At 42.8% G+C, this 23,302-nt stretch overlaps 1 protein-coding gene across 1 annotated transcript; it reads right to left on the bottom strand.

Moving 5' to 3' along the window:
• Positions 1–15,281: 15,281 nt before the first annotated feature.
• On the bottom strand, positions 15,282–23,017 carry LOC106550779 (trypsin). The gene is made up of 5 exons (XM_087727341.1): positions 22,931–23,017; positions 20,529–20,688; positions 19,512–19,765; positions 18,304–18,440; positions 15,282–16,021 (listed from the first exon to the last, which is right to left on the bottom strand). The coding sequence occupies exons 1-5, from the start codon at positions 22,983–22,985 to the stop codon at positions 15,869–15,871; spliced, it is 759 nt and encodes a 252-aa protein (XP_087583467.1). The 5' UTR covers positions 22,986–23,017; the 3' UTR covers positions 15,282–15,868.
• Between the last annotated feature and the right edge of the window lie 285 nt (positions 23,018–23,302).

The raw sequence follows: 23,302 nt of genomic DNA, 5'->3' as shown, positions 1-23,302 counted from the left end.
GAAGTGAAACTGTGAATTGAATCTCACTCACCTGGGGTTCTTGACAAATCTTCAGATGGAAGACAATCTTGACACTGTTGTCTAAAAGAGAACAGTGAGTAACTAATGGAGGAGTTAACATTTAAATGCTGGAGAAGGAGGATGTCCTGGATGTGAGTCCTTGCATGATGTATCACAGGGCATCCACTGTGACTCAAAAGTAGTGGTTGCATACCATCCAATCTCTTTTCCAGCAAGAAACCCACATTAAAATCTGAATGGGCCAACCTACCAGCTCCTGGGTCCGCCCTCCGCCTCTTCATATTATCGTCTCTTGAAGAAACATGAGGATCTTCCTAGAATATAATGGAGAAAATGTAATAAGCTTCCCCCCACATCACAGAGTGTACTTTTCTCTGATAATGTCAATACATGATTTGCGTATCCGTGGTAGAGAAATGGGGAAACTAGATGGCCAATATTTGGATTTAAAGAAAACACAGCTCCTGGGGAACCTGAAATGCCAGCAGTTCAGCTCCAAGGACAAACTAAGGTTTATTCTTTATCAGAAAGCAAGATCCAAACCCTCTATTTCATCTCGGACACATGTATTGTTCTTTACTTGTCTTGATTCAGGGACTACATTCAAAACACAAGTAGAATTATTAGCCTCGAATGGGAATCTATACCTGGCCTTTTAAACAGCAATACATTCAGATAAAATGGGCAGGGAATAGAACTTAGCTCCAAGCATGACAAGCATTGCAAGCTTTGCATTGTTGCAATAGAGATGGATTCTTTTTTAAAAAAAAAAACAAATTTTCTTTTATGATATTTCTAGATCACAGAAGAATGCCATTCTCTGAGCATGGACGCTCCGTTGAGCATGGCTCATGCCTGAAGTTGGAATATAAGAACATCTGGATGACAATGGCTTTCCTTCCCCATACAAGGAGTAAAAGATTACTAGGGGAGATGTGTTCTTCGAGGATCTTAGAATTCAGTTATATTTGATTCACTAATCTAAGAAATTTAGGAGCATTAGGACAGGGGTGTCAAACTCAAGGCCCAGGAGCCAGATCTGGCCCATGCGTTGCTTAGATCTGGCCCATGGGGTCACCCTGGAAACAGCGAAGGACCGGCTCATGATGCCTCCGCCAGCGAAAACAGAGCTCAGGAGGGTCACGAGCAGCCCTCTAGAGCTCTGTTTTCACTGGCAGAGGGTTGCAGGAGGCCGTTGCAGCTGAAAACGGAGCACAGGAACCCGTTTTCGCTGGCCGAGCACTCGGGTCACCACAGGCAACCCTGACACGAATGACGTTGAGCTGGCCATGCCCACCCTGGCCACGCCCCACCAGCCTCCCAAGGTCAAACACAACCCTGATGCGGCCCTCAATGAAACCGAGTTTGACACCCCTGCATTATGAGATGTAAGAATGTGAATTTCTAGCAGACACTATTCCTGCAAATAATAAGACCAGGAAGGAAAAACGTATGAAGAACAATTGGAACTGTTGGGTATGGCTAGCCTGGAGGGAAGAAAATTATTCCTACCCAGGGCTGTTTAATTATCCATTGTTTAAAAACTTCCAATATTGAGCATTTTCTTACAGTGAAATCTATGCCTTCTGTAGGGAAATAAGCTCCGTGAAATTAAATGGGATTTAGGTGGCAATCTTATCTACTTTTCTTTCGTTGTACTTCTGAGGAGCACAAGTAATGCAAAATAGGAGATAATTTCCTGCCCTAAAAACATTATCGTGACTCATTATCTGTTAACATTAGCCAAGATGCTTTCATAGGAAAACCATTAGGAGCGTCCCATAACATATCTGTGCATGCATTTATGTGTCTATGCTAACCATATATAAATATATGCTGTAGACCACGTAGGAAACACACACATTCCAGTTTACGTATTTAGATAAGATTTATGCAAGTACTAAATAACTCTAATATATAAGTGTGTTCCTTCACCATTCATTGGTACGGTATGTGCTATAGAACTGAAAGCAACATGTGATAATATTTTGCCAATCATTTCCAAGACTGTTGCCAAAACGAAAAGCACTACAGCCCAGAACATAACAGTAGAGTCTTCATCTGGATTAGGTGTTAGATTACATATTTTAGGAGGCAGATCTCTGTTTTGAAATCCTCCCTGTGTGATGTTGCAAGGGTTTTCTTCCATAGAAAAACACTTGGTTGGGACTCAAATATGTTTTTTTTTCAAGAGGCAACTTGACTGGTTTTTATTTATTTAATTTTATTGAGGAAGAAGTCAGTTGCGATTGGATGGTGGGTGGGATGGAAGGATTGTATTTCCTTGCAGACATCTGATCATTAGCACTCTCTCTGAGAGCCGTTGAGGCCACTTGTGGGTTTATCTGTGCCTCAACAAGAAATGCAACCTTCCCATCCGGTTGTTGGAAGAAATATTCACCTGGTTCAGTTCCAAGTTGGGAGAAAGACACTGGAAACATGGAGGCTGATTGGAAAGATGGTTTAATGATGAAGCAGAACCACATGGGTTCTGACCTCATGGAGTTGAGAGTGGGGTTTTTTTTATATACCTTCTCTTGGGCTTTGCACTTGAGCTTCCTGTTCCTGTGCAAGAACATGTATTCTATTGACTGTTGTAGGGGTTATGGAGGGGTCATAGCTGGCTCCATAGGTTGCCTGAGCTAAATTTGGTTGAAATTTGGTCTGCTGTGAGATGATGCAATGAAAGAGCCTAAGCAATGGGATGGACTAGAAGACTTCCAAGGTCCCTCCCAACTCTGTTTTTCTGTTTTCTGAAAGGGTGTTGGACAATTCCTATTATGGCTTAATGGCTTTGGATCTTGAGTGAGGGCTAGTCCTATCACTCTGCCTTTGTTTAGAGTTTGCTGCAGGGAATAATGGATGATCAAATCTGCATTTCTAAAAGCTGCCCCAGCTCAGTATCTGCTTGCGGGCAGGGAGCTGGGGCTATGAGTTTCTGTCTCCCTTAAGATTTGTTTATTTCTCTTTTAGGGGAAATATTTTATCCTGCCTTTTTTTAAAAAAAAATTCCTCAAAATATTTCATTCTTCTAGGAGGGGAGGTGGCTTCCCACCTGGTCATAACTGTCAGAAACTATCCTTCCACCCACCCGCCATCCAGTCACTATGACCTGGATGACTGAGAGTCTCCATGAACCAGGGGTCAGAAACCTGCAACTCTTTCTTTCCTCTGCTGTGACTCTCTGTCGCTAGTTGGCACCACAATTTAGAGAGGAGCTTCTGATTGGGGAGGGGAGCAGGGCATGCCAGGAGGAGACTCTATGGCAAGGGACAGGTTTTCCGGTCAGCTCCACAATTGATAGGGCTTTCGGTTAGGACAGATAGAGGAAAAAAGATGCTAGGAGGAGACTCTATGGTGGGGAAACCGGACTTCCTGTCAGCTCTAGAATTGAACTTCCGGTTAGGACCTTTGTGGCTCTTTGAGTGTTTAAGGTTGCCGAACACTGCCATAGACACTTGGTTGAGACTCCCCCCCACCAATCCTCCATGGAAATAAAGTTCCCATCAAAAACTTGGCTCAGAAAGGTCAAAGTTCCTCAAATCTGGAGTTCTGGAGAGGAGTGGTATAAAACAACTGGAAAAGAACACACCCATCCTATTTTGATTCTCCATGGATGCGTATTTATATTTGCATTTCATCTTTGCCCTTGTTGTTTTTTTCCCTCCAAAATCCTCATGCCTTGATTTCCAAGCACTCTTGCTCCTACCCCCAGCCACACCCAGAAACTATGTAGTCGTACTCATTCATCTCAATCAAGTTCCTGCAATATTTATCCCTTTTCTCTCTGCTCAGCTCATGTGAGAATACCTCTGCAAGATGACAGTGTTACAATGGCATCTTTGCTATATCATCTGACTTTTCAGATTAATATAAAGCATCTCCATCTCCCTTGACTATTCTTAAATTATTCTTGAACTCTGGCTCTCCTCCCTCTTTGTTATATAATACATCAAACAGGCCAATTTTGTTGATCTTGAACAAAAAATAAACATAAATTAGTCATAGTTATTTTTGGATGGAACATCACCAGGAATTTCTGTGGCCCTAGGCTAGACTGAGAAGTTGAAAAAAAAGTAATCCTAAAATAAAATGACAATTCCAATTTTTCCAATTTTAATAGATTTGTATGCCGCCAAATCCCAAAGGACTCCGGGCGGCTTACATAAAAACAGTTTAAAAGCATTTTAAAAAGTTTAAAATACAGGACAGAAATGAGTTAAAAGGACAAACTATCTCCACAATGTTGCTAAGAAAAGTATATGCACACATATCAAGCTTGGTGGTTTTCTTGCAGACATTTCATTACCCAAGTAGATAACATCATCAGTGCTGCACTGAACTGTACAATACTGAAGATGTTACCTAGCTGAGTAATAAAACATTTGCAAGAAAACAATCAAGCTCAGAGAGCACCAAGGACTCCACAATTCAACTCTGAGTTACAAATATTCTTTACTATTTGTAGATGCTGTTGGTAGATCTGTGAAGTAACCAATCCAGAGGTGGGTTGCAAATCCCGGCGCTACTGGTTTGCTCGTGTCCGGGCGGGTGGGCGGATCCTCCTGCTGCCGCCACTACCGGTTCGTCTGATCCGGGCCAAACCGGGAGCAACCCACCTCGGAACCAATCATTGAAGTTGACTCAAAGAAGTCAAGCTTGATAATGACTGAAGAAGTATCAGCTTATATAAAAAGAGATTATGGCTCACTAAATTCACTTTTAACAATTGGCTGTCATATCAACTGAGAGCTTTCATTGTAGAAAACATTTTTAATCTATTTGTTTATTTAATTAATCACTGCATGGTATTGGACCTGGGTACTTGAGAGACCGCCTCCTGCCAATTACCTCCCAAAGACCCATTAGCTCCCACAGATTAGGCCTCCTCCATCTGCCGGCCAATGCCGGCTGTCGACCACCCGGAGGAGGGCCTTCTCTGTGGCTGCTCCGGCCCTCTGGAACGATCTCACCACCCTTCAGGCTTTCCGTAAAGCCGTTAAGACCTGGCTGTTCCAGCAGGCCTGGGGCTGTTGAGTTCCATCCCCTACTCGAATTGGTGTGTTTGTTGAGACCTTTTAAACTGTTTTGTTTTGTTGTTTGTTTCTGTTGCCTTCCTTTTTGTATTGTCCCCCCCCCCCTTCCCCTGATTTTGTTAGCAGCCCTGAGTCCCTTGTGAATAGGACGGCATACAAATTGAATAAAACCTAAACCTAAACTAGTTTTTACAATCCTGGAGATGCTTCTCATTTCAGTGCTGCTTGATAGAGTGTTGAATATATAGCAAGCAACCTTTTTCTGCATTGTTCTCCAGAAGTTGAGCATGAGTCCCAGTGAGGTCAAAAACTGTGTGTGGCATTTAGGATTGCAAACTGAGGCATTGTTGACAGAGATCAGCAATGTGTAGGTGTGTAACATTCCCTTGTTACTAGTATTACTGTGGTTCCACTTCCTTCCTCCAACTAAGATTGAATAGATCAGGAGTAGAAAAAGAGGCAAAATGAAATGGCAACAGAAGACTGTTGTTGATGATGATGGCACTACATCATTTCTAATAGGCAAGTGCTGTCCTACTGCTTCATTTCACAAAATCCCTATTGATAACAGACTATTAGAAACACATAGGATTACTATAGCACACAGACCAACTGAAGCCCTCTAAAATCTTAAGTAAATCATCTTAAATAAACAAAAATACCCAGTAGTCTAAGAAAAAAAAATAGGAATCATCTACAACATACAGTTGTATATACAGCAATGCATGGCTGTGAAACTTGGACCATAAAAAAGGCTGAGCGCCAAAGAATTGAGTCCTTTGAACTATGGTGCTGGAGAAGACTCCTGAGTGCCCCTTGGACTGCAAGGCGATCAAACCGGTCAGTCCTAGAGGAGATCAACCCTGACTGCTCTTTAGAAGGCCAGATCCTGAAGATGAAGCTCAAAGACTTTGGCCACCTAATGAGAAGGAAGGACTCACTGGAGAAGAGCCTCATGCTGGGAACAATTGAGGGCAAAAGAAGAAGGGGATGACAGAGAATGAGGTGGCTGGATGGAGTCACTGAAGCAGTAGGCGTGAGCTTACATGGACTCCAGGGGATGGTAGAGGAACAGGAAGGCCTTGGAAGAACATGGTCCATGGGGTCGCAATGGGTCAAACACGACATCACAACTCACAACAATACAACATACAGCGTAAGGACTGTAACAATCACTGTGCAGGAGAGACAGGCAGAAGACTAGCAGAACGCATCCATGAACAGCAACCGCCAGAAGACCCTATGAAAGTTCTTAATTTCACACCACACAGACAGACTAGAAGTCTGACCCTCAGGCAACTCAGCCATCAATTGGCACATAGAAATAAGTCATGTTTACACAATTCAGAAGAGGTCATAAAAAAGCCAAGAGGACACATCCTCTCCAGCAGTCAACACCCACATAAGAATTAGCACCCGGCAAACAATCAAGCAGAAAACAATACCCTGATTGAAGAACTACTAAGGAGAAAACCACACACCCCACCAATGCTGGCAGGGCAAGCTACTGTATATAAACCAGGGAGTAGCAAACACCACATCACTAGCATTGATGATGTTACCTAGTTGGGTAATGAAATGCCTAAGCAAACAACCAAGCTCAGAAAGACCCAAGGCATCCACAAAAGGGATTTGCTTTTAGCCCTTGATTTTGAGTGAGTAGGAAAAATAGAATACTATTCTTTATAAATAGAGTTGCATTACTAGAACTCTTTCATAATGGCTTTGCTCCAGTTAATCTACTTAATTGGAGTCTTTGTGTCCTGGGAAATATATTTAACAATATTTTGCCTGATTCGCTGAGAAAGACCCGTTTCACTGACTGGTTGTACAAGTAATCCAGGGTTGATTTGCTACATGTATACACAGGACAAATACGGATACACCATTAAACAGGCAAAATCTAACTTATTTGTAAGGATGCCAATTCAGAAATAATGACAGCTACGTAACTGCTGTTGGCCTCTGCTGTTCTGCCTCCTTAGGTTTTGCTATTTTCAGACTAGATTTAGGTCTTCGGGTTGCCAAAGCTGAGAAACACGAGTATATAGTAACTTCATCACTCCATACAAGGGAACTGACACTATCATGTCTAGGGATGATATCATAACAGTGTTCCAATATTTCAGAGGCTTCCTCAAGGAAGAGGGAGTCAAACTATTCTCCAAAACACCTGAGGACAGGACAAGAAGCAATGGGTTAGGGTACACTGAGAGCCTATGCACCAAAGACAAATTTCTTGTGTGTCCAACACTTGGCCAATAAAGAATTCAATTCAATTCAATTCAATTCAATTCAATTCAATTCAATTCTATTCCACTCTATTCCACTCTATTCCACACTATTCCACACTATTCCACACTATTCCACTCTACTCTATATACTCTGCTCTGCTCTGCTCTGCTCTACTCTATTCTATTTTGTATTCTATTCTATTCCACTCTATTCTACTCTACTCTATATACTCTACTCTATTCTACTCTGTTCATTTGTTTCTACTCTACTCTACTCTACTCTATACTATTCTATTTTGTATTCTATTCTATTCCACTCTATTCCACTCTATTCCACACTATTCCACACTATTCCACTCTACTCTATATACTCTGCTCTGCTCTGCTCTACTCTATTCTATTCTATTTTGTATTCTATTCTATTCCACTCTATTCTATTCTACTCTACTCTATATACTCTACTCTATTCTACTCTGTTCATTTGTTTCTACTCTACTCTACTCTACTCTACTCTATTCTATTTGTATTCTATTCTATTCCATTCTATTCTATTCTACTCTACTCTATATACTCTACTCTACTCTATTCTACTCTGTTCATTTGTTTCTACTCTACTCTACTCTACTCTACTCTACTCTACTCTACTCTACTCTACTCTACTCTACTCTATTCTATTGTAGCCAAACATAGGAATCAAAGTATGTGCAGAACTATGCATACATTGCAAAATAACACAACACAATATCAATTAGAATAATGCAAATAACTGTTTCTTTTGCAGAAGCTGGAAGTCCAGGTGTTATGTAGCAATGCATAGGTGTGGAATCCACTCAAATTCCCCTGTGCCTTCACCTGAAATGGCTCCATCAATTTTGCATGCATGCCTACGTTTTATAGTTGAGCGGCATGCCAAAGTGGCTGAGATTAATTCTGATGCCACCTTGCCCATACATATGCTGAATACAATTAATCTACCCATCCTCTGCTGTTTTGAAGCACTGAAACACTCAGGTGTCCTCTGAGATTGATACAGAAGATTTCTGTCTGTGCACAAGTCTCTGATACAATCATTTAAATGCTAAAATGGATTCCTTTGATCCTTAAACAAAGGAAACATCTGGAGATACACAAACTGCTGATGTTATCGTCATCAGGGTGTGTGAATACAGGAGAGATAAATAAAACTATTATTATTGAACATAATAAGAACTATTATTATAAAACATATATATCTAAGCTAGAAATTTTAGGCTGAGCTTGTCATTGTGATCCTACTTGTGTAGATTTTTATCAGTGTCTTTTTGTAAAAGGCTTGCGTGTCGTGAACACAAACATATAGAAGATGTGAGGATTCTCTACCAAACACTTCAGCTTTATTGCTTTTAATGTTATAAGCTGCCCAGAGTTGTCTTTAAGCGAGATGGGCAACAAACAAATCTAGTAAACAAAGAAACAAATACACCTCTTGATAGATAATGCTCTATATTAAGGGCTCGAATTACTTGCTAGGAGTGGTGGGACCTTGAAGCAGCCATTTTAAATTTCCCACTGTGCTCGTCACTACATATCAAGAAAATCAAGGGAAATTTAAAACAAGCACTTTGAGGAGTCTGTCATTGGCACAAGGCTATAAAAAAATCTACCCTGGGGCAGAGTTGGGTTCCTACTGGTTCAGCCGGGTTCGGACGAATAGGTAGTAACTTGGCCTGCCACGCCCCCGAAGCAGTTCTATCGTTGTCGGCGCCATCATGATTTTTGGTTCTGTGAATGCGCAGAACAATCTTCATTGCAAAAATGTAATCTGATTTGATTTGATTGATTTTATTTTATTTGTCTTGTATGCCGCCCACTCCCGAAGGACTCCGGGCGGCTCACAATAGGCAAGGGAAAGGGGGAAAACTAGACAAAGACAACACTTTAAAAACAAAACCACAACATTCACAATTTCCGTGGGGCTGGATATTTCACAGGCCCCCCGGCCAGCTGGAGCAGCCAGGACTTGGTGGCTTTGCGGAAGCCCGGGAGGGTAGTAAGGGTCCGGATCTCGACAGGGAGATCATTCCAGAGGGCTGGAGCTGCAACAGAGAAGGCTCTTCCCCGGGGGGTCGCCAGCCGACATTGGCTGGCAGATGGAATCCGGAGGAGACCTAACCTGTGAGATCTAATCGGTCTGAGGGAGGTAATCGGCAGGAGGCAGTCTCTCAGGTAAATCTTTTTTCCTTTTCTAACATTGTGCGCATGCACAGAGCTTTTCAGGTGCAAATGCGCATGCGTGCGTAGCAAAGTTTTTCCCACACCGAAGCAGCAGTAATGCCGGCAGCAGCCCATCCCTTCCGTGGAAATAGAGCTAAGAGCACAATAGTTTTTGCTATGGCCTGGACTGCAGGATTAAATAAAGTGTTCTACTTATCTCTCCAGTTAAAAAGTACATAGGTAGACTTTGAGTAACGACTACAATTGAGCCCCGAATTGCTGTCGTTAAGCGATACGTTTGTTAAGTGAGTTTTGCCCCATTTTGCAATTTTTCTTGCCAGAGTTGTTAAGGGAATCCTTTGTTCCCTTAACAACAAGATCTTGTAACAAGATCTTAATAACAATCTTGTTAGTAAACCATCTGGTTAAGTGAAGTTGGCTTCCCCATTGGCTTTGCTTGCTAGAAGTTCACACGAGGTGATTGATGACATAATCCTGGGACTTTGCAGCCATCATAAATATGAACCAGTTGCCAAACCTTCAAATGTTGATCATATGACCATGGGGATGTTGCAATGGTTCCTAAGTGTGAAAAATGGTCATAAGTCACTTTTTTTTCAGTGGCGTTGTAACTTTGAACAGTCACTAAAGGAACTGTTGTAAGTCAAGAACTACCTGTGTGAAAGATTTAAATGAAAAAGAAAAAAGAAAGCAGGAAGATATATATGTAAGAGAAGTGAAAAGTTCCTGGTGAAAAGCGTGGTGCCATAGGAAATCAAACATCTATTTGACTAACATGGACACAGATAACCCGTGCAGTGTGCACTGGATCCAAGAGTGTGTAGCTAACATGATCTCATTCCAGTTTGTAGATTGTTTTAATTGCAATCCTCAGCTGTTCAGTTCATTCAAAATGTTTCAGGCTATGTTCTCCAACAGTCATATAGATCATAGAAGATGCTGAAAAGAAGGAGAAAAAAAGATATATAAAGGAGTCAAATAAGGACTATTTATCCTGGGCTGCCGTTGACTAGTCAGTCACAAGATGGCAGCAAAGAGTTAGTGGAAACTCCACTGCCACTTAGTGGTGAGGCAGAGTTTAGCAGCCCAATTCTGGTAACTATTAAGCACACTCAGTGATGTAGTCATAAATCTTGGGCTAACCTTAGCTTGACAATGTTCTCCAAGTATCACAGCCATAGCAAAATTTACAGATATGCCAAGAGGAATTTAAAGCCAAAATTCATCCCCTCACCCAGCAGAAATCTCCATTACCAGATTTCCTCAAAAACAATCCTTAGACATATACTTTACAAGAAAAGACATAATCTGCCCCAACATATTTTCACATGAAGTTCTGTTAACTTCAACTGATAGCAATATTCTCCCTAAGTTTTCTTAGAGAAGATTTATTGAAGGGAATTGAATAAATTACAGAAATCTCAGCAGCCAAATTGCTTTCATTTTTGGATTCAATTTCTCTTTTTATTGAGGCAGACTTTTTTTTTAAATTAACTGCCTCTTTGTGAACCAACTAATTGTCTATTCGTTTTCCAGATAACCAAGTTATTACTAATAGCCTATGTTCTCCCAGTCAGCTCCTGAATCTCTCAGGCTTTGAATATGCTCTGACTTAGTTGTCTCATTGTTGTTTATCTGCAACATGTTTACTTTTTGGTTTAGGGCTTAATTAAGAAACAGAAATACATATGCCACCCTCATCTATGAAAAGTACTCATAAAAACTTCTAATTAAATTTATGGGGCATGATTGCCATCCCATAATTATTTCAAATACTTCCTTCTGATGGCAGAGGTTCAGCTTCAAAAAATGCATGGAGGTTCAACAAAAGATTGCAACCAATGTAACTGGTGGCTTTTAATTAGAATTGTGTAGGAGAAGAGCAGGAAGGCTTGGAGGGCAGAGTAAAACGTGTCATCAATTTAGAATCCTTTCGTTGCCACAAGAGACCCAGGCCAGGCCCCCTTGAATTTGGTGACCCTTGTCTAATGCCTATTTAGTGCTGACTATTAGTTGATTGAGTTCTTGTGTATAGATTTCAATAAATCATTTATGCCAGAGGTGCAGTGGTGGGTTTGGGCTCCCATTGCAACCAGTACGCTACAATGGGAGCCGGGTGTGCACCACGGGAACGTGTGCTGTGCACGCATGTGCGCCCACCGCCTGCGACGCCCCAGCTGCTCAGCGGAGCATTGCACAGGCACTGTATGCTGCGCGCGCATGCACAAATGGCCCCGTTTCCTTCAAATACAGGTAAGGAATGAAGGCGGGTGGCACTGTTCCGGTATGGTGGCTGCTGCTTCTGGCAGGCACCGGTACACGCGTACCGGGGCGTACCGCCTGCAATCCACCACTGCACAACCTATTCGGACTGGTTCACCTGAAACGGTCATGAAAATCGTGGGTGAGTCAGGCTATCTGCCCAGGCTCTATGCCGTCCTATTGGGGCACATTTCCAAGCTGTGCATATACGTGCAAGGCGCACAGGTGATCAAAGTGCAAGCACTGAAGGCCAAACACATGTGTGGACACGGCACGCGTGCTCACATTTGCGAACTGGTAGGGAAAGTAAGTGAATGCCATCACTGATTTATCCTGCAACCTAAAAGAAGGGTCTTGATTCTTTCCGCCAGACAAAATGCTCTTTATTTTGTCAGGAAATATGATATGTAAACAATAGATTGAAGTAAAGAATCCCAGTTAAAAAAAAATAGTAGAGACATGTTCCAAGTTCTGTTTAATTATTTCTCGCATGTTCACACTTCCTGTAATCTGATCTGTTGTAAAGAATAGTAGAACTTGAAAGCCTTGTTCTTATCTCATTACTGTGTCAACTGTAGCCAAGAAAGACATCCCTAGAGTTTGAGGTGGGGAAAGATTACTCTACACTTCAATGCGCTTATGGAAAACATGCAACACTTCTTACATAGCCTTCTTCTCCGAGTTCACTAGCGATTGTTAATTTCAGACAGATACCTTGGTTGAATCTCTGTGATTTGGCTGAATTCCCTTGGATTCTTGTGATAATTCCTTTGGAAGAGGCCTCACATTTATCCTAAATATATACTGTTCCTGCAATCTAGAGATGCACTTATAAACCTGTGTCGTACTGGACAGCAGTGGTCAGCCACTCTCCATGGAGTAGAATCTCTCTGTACAGTTTTCTCCAATGATATGAAAAGTTTTTAAATGTTAACTTCATTACGGTGCTACCTTGAATAGCAGTAAGTCTGGTCTTCATCCAATATTGAATGATATTCACTTAAAAAAAACAAACCAGAATTTTCTCCAACATCATAATTCAGAAGCTCCATTCTTTTCACTCAGTCTTTCTGATGTTCCAGCTTTTGTATGTTGTAACTAGGAAAACCATAGATTTAGAATAAAATAGAACAGAACAACAGATTTGAAAGGGACCTTGGCGGTCTTCTAGTCCCACCCTCTGCTTAGGCAGGAAACCTTACACCACTTCAGACAAATGTTATCCAATCTCTTCTTTAAAACTTCCAGTGTTGGAGCATTCACAACTTCTGGAGGCAAGTTGTTCCACTGATTAATTCAGGGGTAGTCAACCTTTTTATACCTACCGCCCACTTTTGTATCTCTGTTAGTAGTAGAATTTTCTGACCGCCCACCGGTTCCCCAGTAATTGTGATTTATAAAGTAGGGAAGTAACTTTACTTTATAAAATTTACAAAGCAGAGTTACAGCAAACCTCTACCGTCCATGAAAGCTGGAACGCCCACTAGTGGGCGGTAGGGACCAGGTTGACTACCACTGGATTAATTGTTCCCACTGTCTGGAAATTTCTCCTTAGTTCTAGGTTGCTTCTCTCCTTGATTAGTTTCTACCCATTGCTTCTTGTCCTGCCCTCAGGTGCTTTGGAGAATAGCTTGAGCCCCTCTTCTTTGTGGAATCCCCTGAGATATTGGAGCAAAAGTATAATGTCTCCCCTAGTCCTTCTTTTCATCAAACTAGACACACCCAATTTGACAATACATGCCATTATTGGCACTGTGATATCACTGCAGCTTTATGCTTTTTCTAGATGCGTCATGGGCCTTCTGCCAATTAACATAAACATTTAGCCTTTCCCGGTTATTCCCAACAGCTCACTTTTGGCTGGAGGTGATGGGAGTTCATCAGTTGAAAGGCAAGCAGTTGGAGAAGGTTGGTCTAATCTGACGTTGACAGCCATGGAAACCACCTATCTGTGCTGGATTTATCCTGAAGCTTGTTAAACCAACATGGGTGCTAAAATTTACATCCGTGGTGCTGGAGCATTGCATACAATCTCTGTATGCCTGTTGAAGCCCCATGAGTCACACCTTGTTCCTTCCCAGCAAAGTGAGAAGTTGTTAGTCATCTACAACAATAGATTATCTTGTCCACAGAAGCTATAATTTGGAGTGCTGACACTTAACAGTGTGGCAGGAGGTTATTAATGCAATAAGTCTAATGATTTAATACTCTAGACAAAGAGCTCAACTGCATGAGATTCCCCAAGGCTTAAGTCAAAAGTATTGTGAGAAGCCTAGCAGGACTTTTTTGCTCCTGCAAGAACTGAGAGATGACAAGGAAGAGACTTATACAAATTTTTTTTTCCTGTAAAGCCTTAGAGAATGTGCTTGAGAGGCCAGCTTTTCCCATTTGTCTCTTTAAAGAGACATTTCCTTCAAGTGGACCTTTGCCTAATCCAATGTGGACTGTGGATACTGGACCCTTTTGCTGGGATTCTTACTAGAATCGCATAGCTTTTGTCATTGGGAGAGCAACGCTTCATCATTAGCATTAAGAGCCGCGATGGCGCAGTGGTTAGAGTGCAATGCTGCAGGCTACTTCTGCTGCCTGCCTGCAATTTGGCAGTTGGAATCTCACCAGGCTGAAGGTTGACTCAGCCTTCCATCCTTCCGAGGTGGATAAGGTGAGGAACCCAAAATGTTGGGGACAATAGGCTGACCTAGAGAGGACTGTAAAGCACTGCAAAGCAGTATATAAAGTCTAAGTGCTATTGCTACTATCAAATCCCTCCTGAGATCTTTTTAGAAGGAATCATATAAAATGGAAGAAGTCCAGAAAAGAATAGCTAGGACGGATCAGGAGACTGAAGACTAAGTCCCATATGGATTTACTGAGAACATTGACTTGATTTAACCCTGAGAAGAGAAATCTATGGAGAAGCACGTTGTTCTATTTAGTATCTGAAGAATTACACAAATGAAGGTCACAACTGGTTGTCTTTCACCCTAGAATGCAGGGCATGAATTACAAAGAAAAAAGAAAAAAAATCCAGTTGAATGTTTGTACTGGCACAAGCAATTAATAATGGAGTCAGTTAAGCAAAGAGATGAGAGATGCTTTTATTGAGTATGTTCAAAGCAGTGGTGGGTTTCAAAAAAATTTGGAACCTCTTCTGTAGGTGTGGCCCGCTTTCCGGGTCCACGGGTGGAACCTCTTCTAACTGGTTCGGTAGATTTGACGAACCGGTTCGACCGAATAGGTGCGAACTGGTAGGAACCCACCTCTGGTTCAAAGAGAGGCCGGATGGCTACCCGAAAGGGACAATTTTATTAGGGTTTCTGCAAGGGGAATAGACTTGGTGAACCAAAGGGTATATTTTAAAATATATAGAGGAAGATTCAAGTTGCAAAGAGTATTGGTATTGGGTTGGGTTGGGTTGGGGAAGTCAAATAAAGTTTTGGACACAAAGCCACAAACATGGCTTTTATTAACTGACATTTATTTTATTTTATTTATTTATTCAGTTTGTCGAACATGTACAAGATAACAGGGATAAGAATAAACATGAATAAGGACACAGGAAACGGGTACAAATAAATGGGGACAGTAGGGCAGGGACATTAGGCACGCTGGTGTGCTTATGCACGCCCCCTTTACGGACCTCTTAGGAATGGGGTGAGGTCCACGGTGGACAGTTTGAGGTTGAAGCTGTTTGAGGGGTTGAGGATGTAACAATGGAGTCAAGTAGAGCATTCCAGGCGTTGACCACTCTGTTGCTGAAGTCGTATTTTCTGCAATCAAGTTTGGAGTGGCTTATCTTGAGTTTGTATCTATTGTTTGCCCGTGTATTATTGTGGTTGAAGCTGAAGTAGCCATTGACAGGTAGGATGTTGTAGCAGACAATTTTGTGTATTGTCCTTAGGTCGGACCGCAGGCAGTGTGGTCCCAGGTTGTCCAAGCCCAACATTTCAAGCCTGGTGGCATATGGGATTCCCTTATCCATTTTAGTATCTCCAGAGGCATGTCAAAAGCACCATCAACAAAACACAACGCCAATTTAACCAAAAAGAGAAGCAAAGTGTCTTCTCCCTTTGGCGTCGGTTCAGAATCGTCCTGTGATCCTCAGTTATTTTGGATAGTCTCCTGGATCCAGTCAGTGTATTTGCAGGCATTAACATAAACCCCTGGCTTATTTGGCTGGGCACATATGTAGGGGCCCCAGGATACGATGCCTTGCAGCTTCCCATTGCAGACCAAGGGGCCACCTGAATCACCCTGTCCAGAAAACAAAACAAAATATAACATGAGTGTCTTCTTTCTCCACATCCCAGGAGTACAAGGCAGAATGGGCGACTTTTGCTTCTTCTTTAGATTTTCACATCAACTCTTAAGGTGTAGGAGGCTCCAAGAGAGTCAAACCTATAGAGTGAGCTTCATGGCTGAATGAAGAACTGAGCCAATGGAACCTCTATGCGTCCCAAATATAAAACCATTGTACCTCTCCTTAAGCTATGGCTACTTATTTCCTGGTGTTTATTGTTGGAAACATGAGGGAACAAGAAGGCTGATGTGCCACCTCATCTCCACTTGCCCATCTTTGCCATGTTGTTTTGTGTTGCTGGATTGAGAGAGGAGGAGAAAAGAGAAGCCTCCACATGAGCAAGTTATAGATGAGAAGGTTGGTACAGTGACTTGCTTGTCAACCCTGCGTAGATGCCTCCACAGGCAGGTCACTCTGCAGCAATAGTGCCCCTTGAGAAGGCAAAGTGGGGAGGGTAAATTATGAAAATAGCACCTGTCATAGCGTGGGCTCCTCCTCTTCTGTGCATGCATCATTGTATTGTATTGTATTTATTTGTCTTGTATGCTGCCCACTCCCGAAGGACTCCGGGCGGCTCACAATAGACAAGGGAAGGGGGAAGACTAGACGAAGACAACATTTTAAAAACAAAACCGCAACATTCACAATTTCCGCGGGGCTGGATCTTTCACAAGTCCCCCGGCCTGCTGGAGCAGCCAGGACTTGGTGGCTTTGCGGAAAGCCGGGAGGGTCGTAAGGGTCCAGATCTTGACAGGGAGATCATTCCAGAGGGCTGGAGCTGCAACAGAGAAGGCTCTCCCCCGGGGGGTCGCCAGCCGACATTGGCTGGCGGATGGAATCCGGAGGAGACCTAACCTGTGAGATCTGATCGGTCTATGGGAGGTAATCGGCAGGAGGCGGTCTCTCAGGTACCCAGGTCCGATGCCATGTTGCATCTTTACAATGCATGCTCTGGCTTTGCAACATGATGTTGCAAAGCCAGAGCATGCATTGTAAAGTTTGTAGTTTGTAGTTTATTATGATTTATAGGCCGCCCTTTTCCCTGAGGGGACTCAGGGCGGCTTACAATACATGGGAAGGGGGGTGCAAAACAAAAACACAAGACAGTGCATAAATAAAAATAAAACAATAAAACACAACTTTCATTCAACATTCGGGTGGGGCAAATTAGAATCTTATCCCCAGGCCTGACGGGATAGCCAGATCCTAAGGGCTGTGCGGAAGGTCTGGACGGTGGTGAGGGTGCGAATCTCCACGGGAAGATCGTTCCAAAGGGTCGGAGCTGCTACTGAGAAGGCTCTCCTCCGCGTAGTCGCCAGTCGGCACTGACTGGCGGATGGAACTCGGAGGAGGCCTAATCTGTGCGATCTAATCGGTCGAAGGGAGGTAATCGGCAGGAGGTGGTCTCTCAAGTACTCAGATCCAGTAAAGATGCAATTACGCTTTATTTTATAGAATAAAGTATATTATAGTTTATATTATATTTTATAATGTAGCTCTTGCAGAAACCTCTGCTTTGCAAGGATTGCATCTCTCTGAAGAATGATCTTCAAGTCAGGCATGAGTTTCTCAACAACACTGACAAGCTAATCACATGAAGATGGTTTTTACAGCATCTATTTTATTGTAAGGTTTTTGACAGATGGCTAAACTTGTTGCTCCAGCCATCAGTCAAACCTTACCTCCTTCTCAAAGCCAACTCATTTTAAAGGGGGGGGGAGTCTTTTTCCTACCCCTGGAAAATCAATCAAACTCTGGACTGTAACCTGTTTTGCAGTACATTGTTAGAGTTATACCAGTCACTGGCCTCTTCATGAAGGCAGAGTAGAGGCAAGCTATGGAGACTGAAATTATTATCTGGCATACTTTGGTCTCTTCCTCCCGGACTAGAGAAAATAGCATTAAGCTGGTTGCCTAAACAGACCCCAACCAGAGGTGGCATTCAGCAGGTTCGGACCAGTTCTGAAGAACTGGTAGCAGAAATTTTGAGTAGTTTGGAGAACAGGCCCCACCTCCATCTATTTTCTGTCTCCCGATCCCAGCTGGCCTGGAAGAAATGGGGATTTTGCAGTAACCTTCCCTGGAGTGGGGAGGAAATGGAGATTTTATAGTATCCTTCCCCTGCCGCGCCCACCAAGCCTCACCCACCAAGCAATGCCATACCCACCAAGCCACACCCACAGAACCGGTAGTAAAAAAAAATGAACCCCATCACTGACCCCCCAACTCCTTTTACCTGGCAAGAATCTGTTCCTCCCTCCATCTTGCCAGCACAGACCATATTTTCACTGAAATAATTGGGATAAATCGATCGGCAAACATTGTGATCGATGATGGTGACGTTGGCACAGTGTAGAACATCTGGATATTTGGCTGCGAAGGAAGACAGGATTCAATAAAGGAGAAGGTAAACAGACAAAGTGGCATTCTTCTCCTTCCTCTTATGCCTAAATCTAAGGTTGTCTTTGGAACAGACCAGTCAGAGATTTAAGACCAGACAACAAGGAAGCATGTTACCTTGTTTAACTTGTAGAATTCATTGTCGTATGATAGTCATTAATTTTGATAGGTTAAAAGAGGTCAAAAAGGTAAAGTTGGGTTCTGGTTCAGCTTTAAAATAATTTTGGGGTGTGATTGGACCATCCCATGAAACTATCCCAAAGTGGCAAAATCTGCAAGCAACCGTAGTCTCTTTTGTGACCTTCATTGCCATAAGCCCAGCAGGATGGGGGTCATCATCAGAGCCTCTTATTTAGGAGTTCTAAGGGGCAAGGGGGATCTTAAGCATTGCAGATGCCTAAAGTATTTTTCTAAACTGGTTATGTCTAGTCTGATGAAAATAAGGACTAGGGGAGACATGAAAGCAGTGTTCCAATATCTCAGGGGCTGCTACAAAGAAGAGGGAGTCACACTATTCTCCAAAGCACCCGAGGGCAGGACAAGAAGCAATGGGTGGAAACTAATCAAGGAGAGAAGCAACTTAGAACTGAGAACTTTCTTGACACTTAGAACAATTAATCAGTGGAATAACTTGCCTCCAGAAGTTATGAATGTTCCAACACTGGAGGTTTTAAGAAGATGTTGGATAACAATTTGTCTGAAGTGGTGTAGGGTTTCCTGCCTAAGCAGGGGGTTGGACTAGAAGACCTCCAAGGTCCCTTCCAACTCTGTTATTCTATTCTGTTCTGTTCTAAACATCTGAGCATCCCTTAATACTTAGGATTGCCTCCCAGAACTGACAACATTCCTCCACTTTCATTCGACTTGCTCTATGAAACACAATATATGTCTATGATTACACCAGAAGTCATGCATACTCCACCTTTAAACCACAGTATTTCTATTTTGGTTCTGCATCTAATCTCTCAGATTTATTCACTAAACGATCACTAGGCCAATCGGCATGTAGAATGATATGAGAACTGAGTTCATCTGTCAACATACGTTGTGGGCTGCTTGTTGTACCCCATCCTGAAATGCTGCATTTGGTGCCAGTCTCCGGACAGGTGGTAGACAAATCCATAACTCTGACTTTATCATTTAAGGTAACCGGGGTCAGCAGTTTAATCAGCATGATATCATTGTTCAAGGTTCTCCGGTTGTATTCCGGATGCACAATGGCTTTTGATGATAACTTGAGTTGCTCCGACCAGTCTATGCGCCTGAGATGGTGTTCTCCAAGACGCACGGGGAATATGCTGGAAGAACATGAGAAGATTAGCTACTCTTGCTGGAAAATTGCCCTGTGGCCAAACGGACATCTTTCTTTCTTTCTCTCTCTCTTTTAAAAAAAAGTTTTTTATGAAATATAAAAAAAATTCAATGTCTACATAAACAGTGTGTTGTCTGAGTACAGTGACTTTTGAGAAATAGCAATCATAATAAAAGCAATAATATTCATAATATTAATATTGGTCACATAATATCCATCTGAAGCCTCTGGAGGGTGAAAAACGGCCCTACGGGCAACCCGGAAGTCCATTCTTGAACTTCCGGTTTGTGCATTGGTTTCAGAGAAGTCTCCGGAGGGCGAAAAATGGCCAGAAATGAAGGCAGAAATCAGCTGGCCAGCGTGCACATGTGCGCTGGAGCTGATGGGGCAATGCCTCGTATGCCCTAAGAAATGGCTACATGTGCCACCTGTAGCACATATGTCATAGGTTTGCCATCACGGCTCTATACAATTAATTTCATTGATGAAGCTTTTATTGGCACTAGGCTGCTCTTCAACAATTTAACCCACAATCTGTCTTTGCTATGTATGCCTATTAAATCCAAGTTCCTCCCTCTTAGGCAAGACAAAATAATATTTGCATCCTTCCATGTGGCCAAGTGCTAGCATTTCCTTACTCTTCTACGCCCAGGGCTAAACACATTCCCTCCCTTCAGCCTTTCTTGCCTTTATGATCTCTACATAGTCTACATAGCACACCCAACATCCTTTACCCTGCTTGAACTTACGATGACTTTCTGCAGTGGGCGGCACTGACCACCCAAGATGGGTGAATGAGGGTCCCTCCACAGATCAGCCGGCATCCAGAGAATAGGGCAGCCTGCCACGGCTGGGAATTGGGCAGGCACGGTTTCCCCCCCAGGACCCTTTCTCCTTCCGCTGCAGCGGCTGAAAAAAGAAGAGAGAATAAAAATGAATAAACGGCAAACCAAGGAAGAAAGGATCCCAGAAGAACTGAAAGATGCATTAAAGTCAGAAATCAAGGAACCTAGTTCTAAGAAAGGATGAGATTCCCTTTTGATCTCAAGAGGTTATGTTACAGATCTCTTCTCTTAAGGAGATCCATCTGGTGGGACCAAGAAGAAGGGTCTTCTTGATGGTGGCTCTCTGCCTGTGGATTATCATCCTGTTCTGACCCAGGCTTCCCAAGAGCCTGAAGCAACTCCTTGTCCTGACAAAAAACCCTTTTATTAATTGACTGTGAATTCTGCTCATTCACATCCAGCAAAAGTCTTTCAAGGGAGGATTTACAGTCACAGACCTTATCTGGCTTGGAGAGCTGCCAGGCCGATATCTGCAAAACTTGACAAGAGTCTCAGAGAGTCATGAACCAATTAAGCGAACTAATTGCCTCCTGCAAACTCCACTCCCCTTTAGCTCCTCCTTTATTTCCTCTTCATCATACACCTGTGGCTTTATCATCATACACCTGTGGCTTTACTCCAGGTGTGGGTTCCTGCCAGTTCTAACCTCTTCTATAGAAGAGGTTCCACAAATCTACAGTGCCGTTTAGAACCAGTTCCAGCTCCCTCCCCCCGCCCGTCCGCACATCATCAAGATGAAGAGCGAGTGGAGGAATTCTGGAAGTTGAAGTCCACAAGTCTTAAAGCTATCAAGTTTGAACACCCCTGGGGTTTTTTTTCCCCTAAAGGATTAGGGGTACAAGGGTCTTGTAAGTTGACAGCTTTAAGACTTGAGTACTTCAATTGCCAGTACTTCTGAGCCAACATTTTGGTTGCTAAGCAAGAGTGTTGTTAAGTGGGTTTCATCACAAGTTGGCCACACCCACCCAGTCACATGGCTGGCAAGCCACTCCCACCCAGTCACATGGCCAGCAAGCCATTCCCACAAAGCAGGCCACACCCACAGAAGAGGTTCTAAAAAAAATTGAAATCCACCACTGCCTTACTCCCAAGTCGACCCCTGTTCTTTAGCTGTTTTCTTTGTTTGAAGCCCAGGATTATATGAAGCCCATCAAATGGTTGGCTTAATTGTTGTTGCCAAGGTGGGAGAGTGTTATTGATTTTTGTATTAGAGTTTTATTTCTGTAAGCCGCCCAGCATCACTGTCAGTGAGTTGGGAGTCCATATAAGTTTTTCTAATAAATAAATAAATAAATAAATCTCCACAGAGCATTCAGGTGAGGGACCACCTGTGCAAGGGTGAACCTTTTCCTACAGAAAAATCACATCTGGTTGCTATTTACTGTGGTGAAGAGAAAATGCCAGCCTCTTTGAGATTCAGCTTCATCATCAGGGACTTCAGACTCATGGCTTGCTGAGTTGAAAGAGTGCATTAATGAAGGAGGAAGAGTGGCGCGTTGGCCTAGAGGTGGAGCTCTCGCCTCACAATCAGGAGGCTCTGTGAGTTCGATCCTAGGTAGAGGCAGATATTTCTCTCTCTAGGCGCAATGAGAATATATCTGCTGCGAACTCTGCATTGGCAACAGGAAGGGCATCCAGCCAGTAAATAGTCAGCCCCATTCAGTTGCCCCGGACTCCACCCCACAAGGGATTACGGGATCATTAAAAGACAAAAAAATATTAATGAGGGAGGAAGAGAGAGTGTGTGTATGTGTGCCCGTGTGTGTTGTGACAGTGTGTGTTGTGACAACAGAAGAAACACAAAAGACAGCAAAGTAAAGGTCTGCTGTCTGATGTCTCCATTCAGCCTTGAACAAGTCCTCCCAGCCTTCAGTGTAAGCTGTCTCACCTCAGTTTTCCAAAGTGGGTATGCAGGAAGCTTCCTGATTCTTCAATTTTGGAAGCTGGTCATTTTTTTTTTGCCTGAAAAGGGAGCCCTTCCCTCCGACAGGAATGTCAGGTATGATTAAAAGGACTTCACCTGCTACTCAACTCCCCACCTCTCTGCCTAAAGGGGTCAACACGACAATTATATTTGTTTTTATGATGTTTCCATTTATGAAATATGGGAGAAAGGCATTTGTGGGAGACCTAGCCCTTACCTATAGTGCAATGCAAGAGATTCGTGTCTGCCTGTCTGTCTTTCTCTCTTTCTGTCTTTCTGTCCTTGGATAGATCCTGGATTCACCTCACCTGTCATCTGAACTCATATTCAAATATATTCCCTGTATCTAAAGAAAAAGCATGTACGTTTCCATGTTCTTTACCTGAAGATGCCATGAGCAAAATGGCAGGCAGTAACTTGAAGAAAAGATGCAACATGGTTCTTAATGACAATTATAGTTCCCAGAAAGAAGATCTGTTGGAAACAAGAATATTCAGAAATTTAAGAGGATAAAATTCCACCATCTTGGATTGCCAAAACATTCAGCCGGCATGAATCTCCCAGAAAACGGAAACATAGAATCTTTGATATATATATATCGTTCTCTGTGTGTGTGTGTGTTCCAGCATAACTCTGGAATGCCTTGAGTAATTTCAAGCACACCTGGTACACAGATTACTTACTTTCTGGAAACAAATACTGTAGGGGTAATACATCCCTAACACCCCTCGGTGTGTGTGTTCTGTTAAGATAC

This window comes from Thamnophis sirtalis, unplaced genomic scaffold, assembly GCF_051295495.1.
Source record: "Thamnophis sirtalis isolate CommonGarterSnake01/CBP01778 unplaced genomic scaffold, rThaSir2_p1.2 scaffold_13, whole genome shotgun sequence".
NCBI lineage: Eukaryota > Metazoa > Chordata > Lepidosauria > Squamata > Natricidae > Thamnophis > Thamnophis sirtalis.
The sequence above is the reverse complement of the archived record's forward strand: the minus strand, read 5'-3'. Positions and strand labels throughout refer to the sequence as shown.